The sequence below is a fragment of the Vidua macroura genome, chromosome 4, assembly GCF_024509145.1.
Source record: "Vidua macroura isolate BioBank_ID:100142 chromosome 4, ASM2450914v1, whole genome shotgun sequence".
Classification (NCBI taxonomy): Eukaryota; Metazoa; Chordata; class Aves; order Passeriformes; family Viduidae; genus Vidua; species Vidua macroura.
Genome location: NC_071574.1, coordinates 41,631,049 through 41,644,218, shown reverse-complemented (window position 1 = coordinate 41,644,218; position 13,170 = coordinate 41,631,049). Strand labels below are relative to the sequence as shown.

The 13,170-nt window shown below is 41.5% G+C and overlaps 1 protein-coding gene across 12 annotated transcripts in view; it reads right to left on the bottom strand.

Annotated features, from left to right (window-relative positions):
- The window catches only part of STOX2 (storkhead box 2), a 40,639-nt gene extending 29,877 nt beyond the window's left edge, over positions 1-10,762 (bottom strand). For 7 of the 12 annotated variants that reach the window (XR_008436723.1, XR_008436724.1, XM_053975492.1 and 4 more), the window contains exons 1-3: positions 10,576-10,756; positions 889-960; positions 432-565 (exon numbers count right to left, since the gene is read on the bottom strand). Coding sequence is in view for 7 of the 12 variants with exons in the window: in XM_053975492.1 (XP_053831467.1) it covers positions 432-504 (73 nt within the window). In the remaining 5 variants the exon portion in view is untranslated. Of the gene's footprint in view, positions 1-431; positions 566-888; positions 961-2,132; positions 2,202-4,877; positions 4,959-10,575 lie in introns of those variants that run through there. The other 5 variants (XM_053975489.1, XM_053975490.1, XM_053975495.1 and 2 more) reach the window with 5 other exon arrangements.
- Between the last annotated feature and the right edge of the window lie 2,408 nt (positions 10,763-13,170).

Below are 13,170 nucleotides of genomic sequence, written 5' to 3'. Positions count from 1 at the left end.
CAGCTAAAATCATCATCTCCAGTTTCACCAAGTGGCACCAACTTTCAGAAACAGGTGCTAAATTACCCAGAGTCAGCAGACTCGTCTTACATGCATTCATCCTGTGTATTTCCTGTGATTTAATTTTCCTTTTCTTTGTTCATGTCCTGTGGCCAGCTGCCTCCTGATCCGAAGTGATATCCCAGCACATGTTACAACTATGATCATAAAAAGTTTCTGCTGGAGCACGGAACTTTCCCAGAGGATTCAGCTGAGGAGATTTCTGTAGCGTTGCTTATCCTGGGAAAGAGGTATGGGGGGGGACTGTGTTTTTTTAATATATTGTGTGCTTTAGAATGTGTTTCCCCAAACAATATTTTTCAAATGCATTTTTTAAAAAATGTCCATGTCTGTATTCCTGGCACACAATATGTTAAAAAAGGGGGACTTACCTGAACCCCTATGGTCTGGTTCCATGCTCCAGTACAGTATCCAGAGAAGCTGTGATGTAACAACAATGTGCATATTGGGGCTTTATATCACTGTGGAAGCTGGCTGAATGCAGCATAGTTCAGTGCCACAGGACCTGAAAAAAGAAAAACAAAACATGCTTTTAGGCATTAATATGCTGAACACCCACCTCTTAAAGCAGGAAATAGGGGCATACTGAAGAAAAAAATGCAGTTATCTATGCAGGTCCACTGAAAGGAACACTATTTCACACAATTCTCACATAAGCATGAGAAATAAATGGTTAAGAAATTACAAAGGAGGTGGAGAAGAATCTAAAAGGGACTACAAATATAACTCCCACACAGTGTTTTGAAAACATCTCTCTCTCTTTGCCCTGTTTCCATGGAATGGCTGAAATCACGTTCTGATACCACCCCCTGTTCCGAAGGCACTCACAGTCTTTGCAAAGCACCTCTCCACTGCAGTGCCTCAGGATTCTGCAGTGTCACTCCTCTTCTCCCTGGCTCTCTGCAAAGTGAAGTCATAGGAATGGATCAGCCAACCTGACTTCTCACTACCCTGCCCAGAATCCTTTGTGAACTGAAATGAGTCATCGCTCTGAAAAAAATCCACAGCGCAATGTTCCAGGTTTCTCCCTGTGTCTGTGCTGGCTTCTTTGTCTTTGAAATGAAGTGCCTATGCTTCTGGAACAGTGCCCAGCTGCATTGTACAGGATAACAAGCCAGCCTTCTCATTAAGTGGACAAGAAAGCTATTTACATGCATTTGCACAGACAAGTTAAAGCTTTAACCCTCTAGTCAAGATAAAAAAAAAATCACCCCTAACATATCTTCTTCTTGTAATGCACAACTCCCCCTATACACAGAAACATAAATGCACAGGCATATGTGGGCATTCAGATACTTACACAGAGCAGTATTTTCTTTAACTATTCACTATTTTTCATGACACTTACCACTTTCAGGTCTATTCATTAAAAAGAAAGATTTACTCTCTTTTGTCAGTCCTGAAGAATGCTGCAGATTTAAATGTAACAAGCAGCTTTGCTGTACACTAGATCAAAGTTGTGCTGCTGTGAACTGTTAATCAAAAAATTAGAAGCAGTGGACAAGTTCTTGTAAGCTTATTTTTCATTATCTCATTCACCATTTGGGCTTAAAAAAAAGTCATCCCTGAAACCATGCCAGACAGAAAATGTCAAACTGTTCCAAGTGCCGAGGGCCAGCAGAGCTGCTTCAGCTTCTGGTACCACTGACAAAGAAGGTAATGCTCAGAACGAGGTCACTGTGTCAGGATCTCATTACCAGTGCTAGGTTTTCCTTTACTTGGTGAGGATATGCTAAGGTAAAGTATCAGGAAGACACAGAAGAAATAGGAATAGTGTATGAGATGAGAGACAGATGCTGTTGTTTCAGAGGAACATTTTTAGTTGTTGTGAGATTTTCTTTTAAAAGAAGGAAACACTTAAAATTGCCTTTACTGAAAAAGAACTATTTCTAGTCATGACCTAATCATCAAAATCAGACCACTGTGCCAAAATGGAGGTGCAAAAGGAAAAAGGAAGTTTTGCCACAAAGCACTTCATTAAAGGCTCCTACATTCCATGCATTCTGAAATGGTTTGAAGCACAAAAGGCACATAATCCATAAAATTTTGAAACACAGCACTTCAGGACTCACCTGTGCTATGCTGGAACAGGCAGTTCTCCTATGTGTTTCACCAAATGAACACACCAGGTGCTTAGGACTGAATGAAATACAAAGGTCACTACCTCCCTGGCCCTACAACAACCCTGGCAATGAAAGTGTCCAACCAAGCCTAAAACAGGTCTGTATGTTTGAAGAGGACAACTAAATAGCTTGGTTATACAGCTACAGTTTGTTATACTAATAAACATCACTTTTGGTTACAGGTCTGTGGTTGCTGTTATGCAGCAAAGCCATATAGCAGATTGATTTACAAGTGTAAGGTTAACAGCATGCTTTGCCACACTGGTAGTTACACCAGTAGCCATAGTCTCAGCATTAAAAGCTGGGGGCTTGCTATACACACAGTCAACATTTTTTGTGTTCCCTGAAAAGCTTCCTTCCAGGAAATCTTCCTTCAGCTTTTCAGAATTTTTGCCTTCCCTGGAACTACAGCATCAGCCACAACACCTCTAATGAATCTAACTTGACATGTACAACATTTTGGGTCCCCTAGGATTGTCCTTCAGAAACTCTAGTTGTCTACTAAGTACACACCCACTTTAGAGCAACAAAACCCCTCCACGAAGAAAAATTTAAAAGTGAATTAGAACAAGCACTTATTGAAAGCAAAAACAACAGTTCCAATCTTCTTCCCCTTTTGTACTCGGCAACCGTCATGCAAAGCTAAATGGGCTCATCCATGCAGCACTGTTTTCAAAGACATGTACAAGTTCTTGCTGCAGCAGTCTTGCAACTAACACCAAAGTTAAAACATTGGCAGAAGAAAGCTAAAGGTAATACTGCAGCCTAAATATCTTTTCTCTCTAGCAAATGTCTCTAGCACTTGAACCCATATTATATGCTCAGGAGCAATTCAAGTATTCTGAACTGACTACTTTGTCAGTATGTGTGTATGTGTGTGTTGTATGTGTGATGCCTATGGACACCTGGAATGCATCAAGCATGCACAGACATCCTGTGTGCATGCACCTGGGCATTCCTTTACTCAAATTCATTGGTTTACAGCACCATTACATAGCCATTTAAGCAGTATTAACAGCAAAAAGTATCCAATACCTCAAGCATAGTGGAGAGCAAAAGTGAGAGACCAGCAGTAGGGAAAATATAAATTAGAAGGTTTAGAAGAGCTGAAGTTGATGGATAAACCAGTGCTGCCATCATCAGTGACGTTTCAGCAGTGTGGCCTCACAGGAGGAAGGCATAGCCAAAATACCACAGGCACTCCCCAACCAGGGCAGATACTCTGTTCCTCCATTCCACATCTCCCCCGCAGCATGACAGAGGTTGCTACTAAAACAAAAGCTGCCTTATTGAGAGTGCACAGTACAAACACACCACGTACTTCTCTCTGTATAACTCCATGCATGCATGTGCATCCAAATATACCAGTACGAAATACAGTATAGCCTAACATCAATCTTCATCACACACTGAGGAAGCAGATGATGTAAAAATCCAAACTTCTTTTTTTGCACACACTCCTTTGTCAAACTCTACATTAGCTTGCATATATCCTTCAGTCCTCCCAAGTTAGGGCCTGGGATTCCCCTGCTTTGCCACAGCCTTTTCCTGATCATTAGAGGGAAACTCAAGAGAAGGAAAGGAATATGCTAAAATGGGGACACACACACAGACCCACACATGTGATAACACATAAGAGAAAACAAAAAAGCTTAAAAAAGAACATGGTCAAAATAAGCCAAGAAAGTTATGAAGAGTGCAAGTCCGTCTCGCCTGTACCAGTTACCCAAATTTCAGACGCTAAAATCAGCCATCAGTGCTCAGCAATTGCAGCTGCAGAGACCATAGTCATCTACCACAGGATCATAGAATATTCCACAGGATCATAGAGTTGGAAGGGACCCACAAGGATCATCAAGTCCAACACCAGTAAATAGCTCATAAAGAGACCAAACCTGCAACCTTAGTGTTATTAGAACCAAGTTCCAACCAACTGAGCTAATTTCAGTGTTGGTCATCATGACCACCTCTACAAAAATGAACTTCACAAATCAGGAACAACCCAGACATGACACTAGGAACACAGCCCAGGAACCCTGTGGCCTCAGAAGAAACCAGATTAAGGAACATCAGAAAGATACCAACTTACACTTCCATTTCTTTAGGAAATCTCTTAATACTAGAAATGTTGACATATCAGTGCTCCACTAACAACTTACTTGCAGTATGCTAATAAGTTCCGCTTGACTTACCTGAACAAATCTCCTGGTTCTTTAAGAAATCACAAGAGGAAACACGATCAGGTTATTAAGTTCACTAAAATCTCAACAAGTAATGCCCATCTGTTTCTGTGCTAATGTTGTCTAGGAGCTAAATATCCTTCTTTTTTTTTTTTCTTACTCCTGCTGCTTACACCTCAGTTTATTAGTAGAGAACACATCTCCCCTCCTTCAGATCTCAGTCCACAGGCTTTTAAAAATCACCCTCTTCTAGTGTTCTTTTGTATGTCTGCCCTTCCTGTCCCTTTAATCCTGTTAGAGGACTCATCTACATTTACTCTAACTTACATAACTTTCCTTTAAAGGCAACAACCAGAATTCTGCACCATATTCTAGTGTTCCAGCTAACCTCCCACCTGCATCGGAAATTGGAATGTCCTTACTTTTAGTAGAAATACCCTGCTTTTTTCCCCACAGCTGTATTTTATTGGTGGCTCGCTGTCATCCTACAACTGAGCAAGCAGTTCCAGTTAACCTTTTTATGCTGACTGCAAGTGAGTTTGAAGCAAATATTCCTAGGTTTGACTCCCAAGACCATGATCTTCAACAGCTCACTCTGTGGATATGATTAAGGATCTTTGATCATCCAATTCTTTTCAGCTGTTATCCATTTCTAAGCATCTCTGCTTACCACATTCTAAAAAAGAATCTCAAAACCTAAGATCAAAAACAAACAATGCTTTAAGTGTTACCTAATGCAGGACAGAATCATTATCCAGTGTGACATTTGCTAATACAACCACCCAGGAAACAGCATTTGAATGAAAACATCAAGTCTTAAAGGGAGAACCAAGGCAACTAACACAACTCCCTCCCTCATAAAGCCCACTAGGTAAAATGATTGTGTCTTTTAAGAATTCAACTACTAAATGAGGCTTCTTTAAATTATAGCTCACTGGAAAGTATGTGATATTTTAATCCACACAGAAGAATTCTGTAACATATTTTGTCGCTAGGACAAAATGAGAAGGGAGGAGGGTTTGGGGCTTTTTCATAGAAATCTGCTACTATCAAATTAATTTGACTCATGTTAATGCTATATTGTAATCAACCACACCAACACCCCACCCCCTCAAAAACAAAGCCTGCCTGTTCTCTGGCAGCAAACAGCAAATGCAAGGAAAGATAGAAGCATTTAAAAAATCTGACACTAGAGGAGGTTTGGCAAGAGAGAGTAAGCAAATGAGAAACAAAAGAAACAAAACCCAACAAACAAAGATAAACCTAGATGTTTTCTTATAGAAATTTTAAAAACACAGATAAAAATACTCCTTTCCAAACATTGCTGAAAGCACAAAACACGGCTGTTGAAGGTCTTAACAACATGTTGTTCACTATCCTCTTCGGTTTAGCCAGTACACATGCAGTGTGGCTGGAGATGCTGCAGCAAACATTCAGCAAGAATCTAGTCAGCAGAAAAAATTCTTGAAAGGTGAAGAGATAATTAGCAACACGGCTCGAAGACATAGTGCACTCTCTCTCATTTATATTGACTGCTGTAACCATTAAAAGATTTTCAGCCCAAAGACAGTACTGCAGTGGTTACAGCTTTTCAAACCAATAGTGATGACTGGCAGATAACATCAGGTTAAAATAAGAACCTGCAACACTGAACACAAGTCCCATGGTACTGCAGCAGCCTTTAACAGTTCAGGTTTTCCTGGCTAGGAGAGAACTGATGAAAAGGCCAGGCATGGAATCAATTAAATTAGTGCCAAAGTGCTTTTAAAAAGAAAAGGTTATATGCTCCAAAGACTTAGCAGTTGAGAGTTTACTGGGTCAATTTTTTCCCTGTGGTCGAGAGCAGAGTTTTCAATATGGCTGGAGTACCTTTAAGAAGATGTACTTCAAAGTGAAATTGAAATATTTTACCCCTCAATACATGAAGAAGCTGTATTAGTATATTCTGTCCCTATGCTCTACCTGCATGAGGTAGATGCAATGACCCTTGCTTCCCACAGTGGTTCAAAATTCTTTCAAATTCTGTCCTTTGGTCTCACCTGTGTGGGGATTAGCTGTGAGGATGGGAACAAAGGAAATGCCATGGCACAACAGTTCAGCAACTCACCAAATCTGCTGCCTCCCTCATGCTCATCAATCATCTCACAGAGGAAGCATTAGAAATCCAACTGCACACATTACCACCAGTGTATACTGCACCTTAAAGGGAAATGCCCTCATTCCAGACAAAAACAGTTCTTTTGAGATCCTCAGGGACTGGCATATTTTGACTTTTTATCCCAATGAGTATAACTATCAGCAAATGCAGCAACCAAAACCTACCTCCCCAAATAAATGACAGTACCTGGAACCAGGGGTTCCCACAATTAAACAACTCTCTGGATGAAATATTTCCTCCTGTCCATTTCACAAATCTTTTACTTTTGAATCTTACTGAGCACTTATTTATAGGAAGCAGTAAACTAAAACCTACAACAGATGTTTTACTACTGTCAAAACAGTAATACCTCTCTACCTGCTGCTCTATTTTTAAATGAAATTTCAGAAATCTGAAAATTGCCTTGTACATGAGCCATAAAACCAAACACAGTATCCAAAAGGATAAAATTACCAATTTCACAGAGCAACCTCTCTTGCATGACTTCTTACGTACCTCCTCATTTATAGTCGTAAGTTTAGACTTTTAATTACCACTCCTGACTCATCTAACGCATTCACCACTGACTCCAGCAACACGCAGAGACCATGCTCCTAAAAAAGCACAAAACTTAACAAATTTAAGCACTATTTTGTTAGTGCCCACTGCACTGCTTTATACTACAGTGCTGATGTCACTACTCTGCAGAATTGCTCAGCTGTTTCACTCAGCTGTCGCTAGTCCCTTCTGAAATCCTCCTCAGCAGCCTTAATGAACCTGAACAACTGTGATCTGACAGACAGGGTTACCATTCATTATCCATTCCATCCTTCAGATTTTTTATATAGCTATTAAACACCAAACATTTGGTATTGATCCGTGCTGCACAAAGCACCATTAACCATTTACAGGGTCCAGAAGTGGCCATCCTTCTTTTTTCTCCTCTCTATACTTGACAAGACTTTTCTTTTGGACTTTCACCAAGCATTTATAAAGCACTAGAGCGTGGAGTTCTTGTGCTCCCTGAGTGTCGCTATGACCCATTTTTCTGAAAGATGAGAACACATAAAAATAGTTGTCTCTTTGCCCTCTTATTCAGTATAGAGAGACCTAAACTAGGATATCAAGGCTAGATTCCTGAGATGATCTCAGGAGCTGATGATCTCACCTTCAACTGAACTAATCCAAAAGGCTAGCACAAGGGGAATCAAGATAACTTCTTCAATAGATTTCACAAGTAGCCACAGGACACAGTGGGAAAAAATAATGTATCAAAGAATGTTGAGATCAAAGCATAGAGGATATATTAACTCAAACTCTGAATTACTACATTTTATGCTGTAGCACGATAGTAATTTTCTAACACACATTAAAACAACAAAGTAATTCCTTACTCCTGCTCAGAAGAAAAAAGGCGTTATAGTTACCATCATATTCTTTCAACAAGCAATCTCCACAGGCAGTACTTTAACTCACCCAGATCTTACGGGCCTGAGGGCACCTCCTACTTAGGTAAAAAATGTCTTGGTCAGAACCAGAGCTTGAGAAGGCTCTCTGCTGTAAAAGCATTTCTGATAATCAGTAAACATGGCACTGCACATGGTGAAGGGGATGGTACATGCCCCTCTCTCACCTGGCCACCTGCTTTGTGAGGCTGGAACTGCGGCACAGACCAGCTCTCAGAAACTTCTACAGGGGATGCAAGTAATTCTGAATGCACTTTTTGAAACCCCTGCTGCTCTTCCTATCTGACTAGCTACAAGCTTTAAAGAGTTGATATAGAGGCTACCTAAAAAAAAACCCTAGGCTATAAAGATTGCAGAAGAAGAAAGGAGAGAAAAACAATATAAGAAAGAGAGAACACAGGAAAGCTTAAAAGGAAATGTGAGGAAAGAGTTGATTTTTGTTTGATTCTAAAAGGAAACAATGCAGAATCTGAGACGTGACTTCTGAAAGAAGACTTGTTAAAACAATCTAAATGCTTAGCAGGGCTAAATGGAAGCAAGAATAATAACCAAATGGTAAGAAATAAAATTAGTACCTCCAGCTGGGGAAAAAATAAGGATCTACAGAATTGCTGGAATAAGCAAAGTGGGAATAAGTGGGAATGGCCGCGTGTATCAGTGAAGAAATAAGTGAACAAAGGACAGTTGTTTTGTGACAGCTGATCTGCATGTGCTTTGCATCTACTTGGTGCTTGCCTTTGTTTTGTTTTCTGGGCTGACCTCCACCCCCTCCACACAAAGGATTCAGTGAAAGCCTCCACTCAAAGTCTCAATTAAAAGCCCGAAAGAACAAATGTATCTTGTGCTGCAGACCCAAGCCTGAGCTCAGGTGCCAACGACCCAGCAAAAGCAGCATCCCCAGCAGAGCACCAAGCTCCTGCCAAGAGTACCTACATATTATTACTACACTGCCTTGGAAAGAACCCTCCTCCCTTCCCAGTGTCTGGAACAGGCAGAATAGCTAAAGAGGAACATTTAGCTTTATATCCAAAAGGCTGCTTCTAAGCTTTTATGATGAAAGATCAAAGCTAGGGGAAGGGTGGGAGCTTACAGGACAGTCAAGAAAGTTGAGAGTAAATTAGTAGTGTGCATGCTAATAAGACACACATACAACCACTAAGGGAGTCTGTTAATGGTTTGGGCAGTTTGAACAGAAACACGTGAAAGCAGTTCAGCATGTCATCACCAATACTGTCCTTAGAAGTGTTCTGCTGCTTTATGAGCAGCTCTTAAAAACACACACACACATGTAGTTTCGTACAAAGATGGTGTAATCCACAAGAACTTGAAAATGTGAGGCTACTCAAAGGGTGCCATGCATGGTCTGCAAAGCCTATGCATAATGCGTGTGAATTTTTGCTTTAAACGGTGGTATTTCATTTCTGGTACTGCATTTAACTGAGTTATTCTAACATGGATTTGTTATGCAGTATCCAGTTTGATACATGCTCGGAACATAATCTGGAGAACATCTGTGTAACAGGGATAAGATGGAATCTCACCTCAGGGCTTTACTCTAAAAGACTAATTTACTGTCAGAACTATCTTGGTTTATTATAGGTAAACTGTCATTTACCTATGTAAGTAGCCATTTATTCTGGAGTAAGAGTGTTTTGTTTAACCTGATTTAGCTTGCACAACTTCCAGAAGTTTTATCAATGGGGTTGGTAGTACATGCACAATCCTGCTAAATTCATCTGCATGACCTTTTGTATCATGCATAAAAAGGTGAAAGTTAAAAATGGAATAAACAATAGTAAAAATAAAATACTAATTTTGTTACAGGCAAGCATATGTCTTCCTGTTGTTCAATCATATGATCATGATGCATTCAAAAACCAAATGTTTAAACAAAGGATTTAACTTTCTACTAGTATTTTTTTTCCTGGGTTCTGATAGCTTCAGTTGTCAAGACTACATAACCCTTGACATTAAGAGTTGCAAGTACTATTTCTGTAAAATCTTCCTGCTATGGAAAAAGGCAGAGATAGTAAAGGAGCCGAATGTGGCTTCTATTGTCATATGTTGTTTCTAATAGTTGCAGCTTGAGTTTCAAACCTGATGTGTATTTTCATTTCCCTTTATCTCCATCGAGTGCTGCTGTACTATCAGTACTTCTTAAAATCAAGACTTACTGAGAAGCCTAATTTTAGGCACTCATTTCTGGAACATGGCACAGAAGCTCACACTCAAATGTAAAAAGAATCCAGGCATGTAAGATATCTGGAAATACCTGGAAGTCTTAGACCCATCTCCTTCATACTTCAGTTTACAAACAAGAGCTTAAAAGTCTACTTTAGGGCATAGAGGTTTGGATGTGATTTACACATCTTTTGCCTTGCTCCTGACAAACATTTTTTGATAGAAGTTTTGATGTAGTTAGTGTTTCCAAGAAAAGTTTGGGGGTTACAAAATCATATTCTTAAGAGGTATGCAGAGTTCTTGCTTTTAGAGAGTATCATTCTGGTATTCTTCGCATCTTTGGAGACTGAGGGCACCAAAGCCTAGTGTAACTTCCCAGTGACAGTTTTCTTCCTTATATTATAACTTCCTTCAAGGGCAAAAATTACCTTGAAAAGATAATCACCACATATTTTCCCCTCACACACAGCCTCTGATTGTCTCATTCATCACCTAGCTAGACAGACATTATGCAATTCTGCTTGCCAGATACTGCTCCTTAGGAAGCACTTGTAGAATACCAAAAGGATATTAACTGCCCCCCAAGCCTCCAGAGTGGGTCATCTTCAACTGTGGCTTCCACCATTAGTGAAGTCACAGCGTTGGCTTTCTGCTATCACAGCATTCTCTGCAGCAACAGCCTATGAGGTCACAAATAAAGGATTATCACGTTGTTGCAGGATTAAGGGAACTAAGAAGCTGGTCTGTCAGGAGGTGGGTTTTACTCCAAATAATGGGCATTAAGAGAATGCTGAAAATAAATGGGTTGTAAATTGTCTTTGTCTGGCATGCACCCTTTTTTCAATAATACTGTAAAATAAGGTATTGCTTTCATTAACAGCTCTTAAGTAACGGAATGAACTGCAGGCTACCTCCTGAGCTATTACATGGGAGATGAATTCTGAAACAACTTTCATACCTTTGGACTCCTTAGTCATTTGATTTTGTAAGTGTAGACATCAGTCAGACCACTCTCCTCAAGGGTCTGCTGGTTAGTTTATTCACAAGTGTTCAAAGCTAGTAATAAGTTTCAGAAAGTGACTAGAAAAAAAAATACAAAAGGAAGTCTGGAAATATCTGCTGGGGGAAGGAGGGATAAAAGGAAGAATGATACCAGATCACAACAGACTTACTACATTATTCACAGAAATCCTATGGCCAATGCATGCTTACAGATGCAGACTTTTCCCATATTTTTGAAGTAATTACCCACTTTTCTAGATGCCTGGAAACTCAGGCTGCCTGATGTCTGGAAACTAGCTACTCTATGCATATAGTCCTATCTCACATATGCAGCAGGTCCAACACATCAGGTGTACTATGTATGCATAATTTATCCCTCAGGGACCGTCCCAGATTTTAAAATTAAGATCTAAAAAGCCTAAAACAGAGTGGTTTGTAATTTTCAGTCTGACCTGTGATGCAACAAGTACAAGTAATTGTACAGTGTGAGAGTATCTTGTAACTTCAGGAAGATTCTTTACTAAGGCCCTGCAGGAGGTGGAAGGAGATACTTCCAGCACTGTGAGTGTAGGCACTAATACCAGTTTCCATTCTAGATCTGGAAGAAAATATTGGACAGATTTGCAGTAGCTGATCAAGGCTTCACCTGGAGTCTCACCCACCAGTCTGGAAAATTTTTATTTCTATTTTGCAGTAGGACAACTATTTAAAACGTTGAGAAGAAAGAACACAGATGGACTGATGAGATGTTTCACAATGTTTTAAATAGGCTTTGAAATTTTGCAACCTATTTAAAAACGTTGTTTCTTTTGCCCTTCAGCACTAGCAATAAAGAACCTCAAAGGAAGTGCTTAGATAGACTAGACTTACTCGCTTTGCCACTAAGCTCTGCAGCTTTCTAGGGCTGTCAGGAGCGGCCGGGCTGAGCCGTGCCGTGAGACACGAACCACCGCGCCCAGCCGCGCCAGCGCCAGGGGCGCCCCGGCCGCCTCCGTGCACCCGAAACGCTGCAGAGACGCTCGGCCTCTACCAGCACCGTCACTTTCTAGCGGCCCGCTGCAGCCCAGCCAGCCCAAGCTGATGCCGAGTACCCAGGGCAAGGCACCATCCGCGCCTCCCGGGGGAAGCGCTGCCCCGCCGGTACAGCCCGCCCGCCGGCAAGGCTGGAGTGCAGCGCAGCCTCCCGCCGCCCCGCGCTGCTGGCGAAGCTTTTATCGCGCAGCAAGGCGGGCAACCGAGCCAAATGGGGAAGGACCGCCCAACCTAGCCCGGCCCGGCCCGGCGGCACCTACCGAGCGGCACCTTCGGCAGCGCCGAGGCGCCACAGCCCGCCCTCCGCCATGGCAAGGCGGGGCCCGGTCCCTACACCTCCCATCCCGAACCCATCACGGAAAGCTGCCAACGCTTTAGGGCCCCCGAATCAGGGAGAAAAAGCTATATGCGCCTAGTCGGAAGATGGGACGTTACTCCCACCTTTGCACGACATTTTCAACCAAAACCCAGCACAGTGTTCTCTTCTAGCAAAGGCCACCCACGCCCCAGCCATTTTGGATGCTTGAGCAACTCCCACAGGACATGCACCCCTGTGTGCTGCTGCTGCTTCAGGAATGCCCAAAATCCCAGAGAGGGAGAACTCAGGAACAAAAATAAAAGAAGGGGGGTTTTGTTGATTGGTTTATTTGGCCTGGAGGTCGGGGGGCTTTGTGGTTTTGTTCGAGGTTTTTGATTTTACATGATGGTAAAGCAGATTTCCATCCCATTAATCTACGAATGCTCTGTCGGAATGCTCTGTGTCACAAGAAACCCCAGGGCTGTTACTCCAAAAAAGCAGTACAGGCACGAAAACCCCTTTGCCTCCCTGAGGGCAGTGGTGCAATGGGATGTGTGCTGCTGATGCCAGAAATAAATCTGAACAGACTAAATCCACCTCCCACTTCAAAAGTACTTCAAAACACTCATCAAGTATTTTATGCAACTTTTTCGTTCAACATGACTTCATGATTGATCCAAGGTTTTTGCTG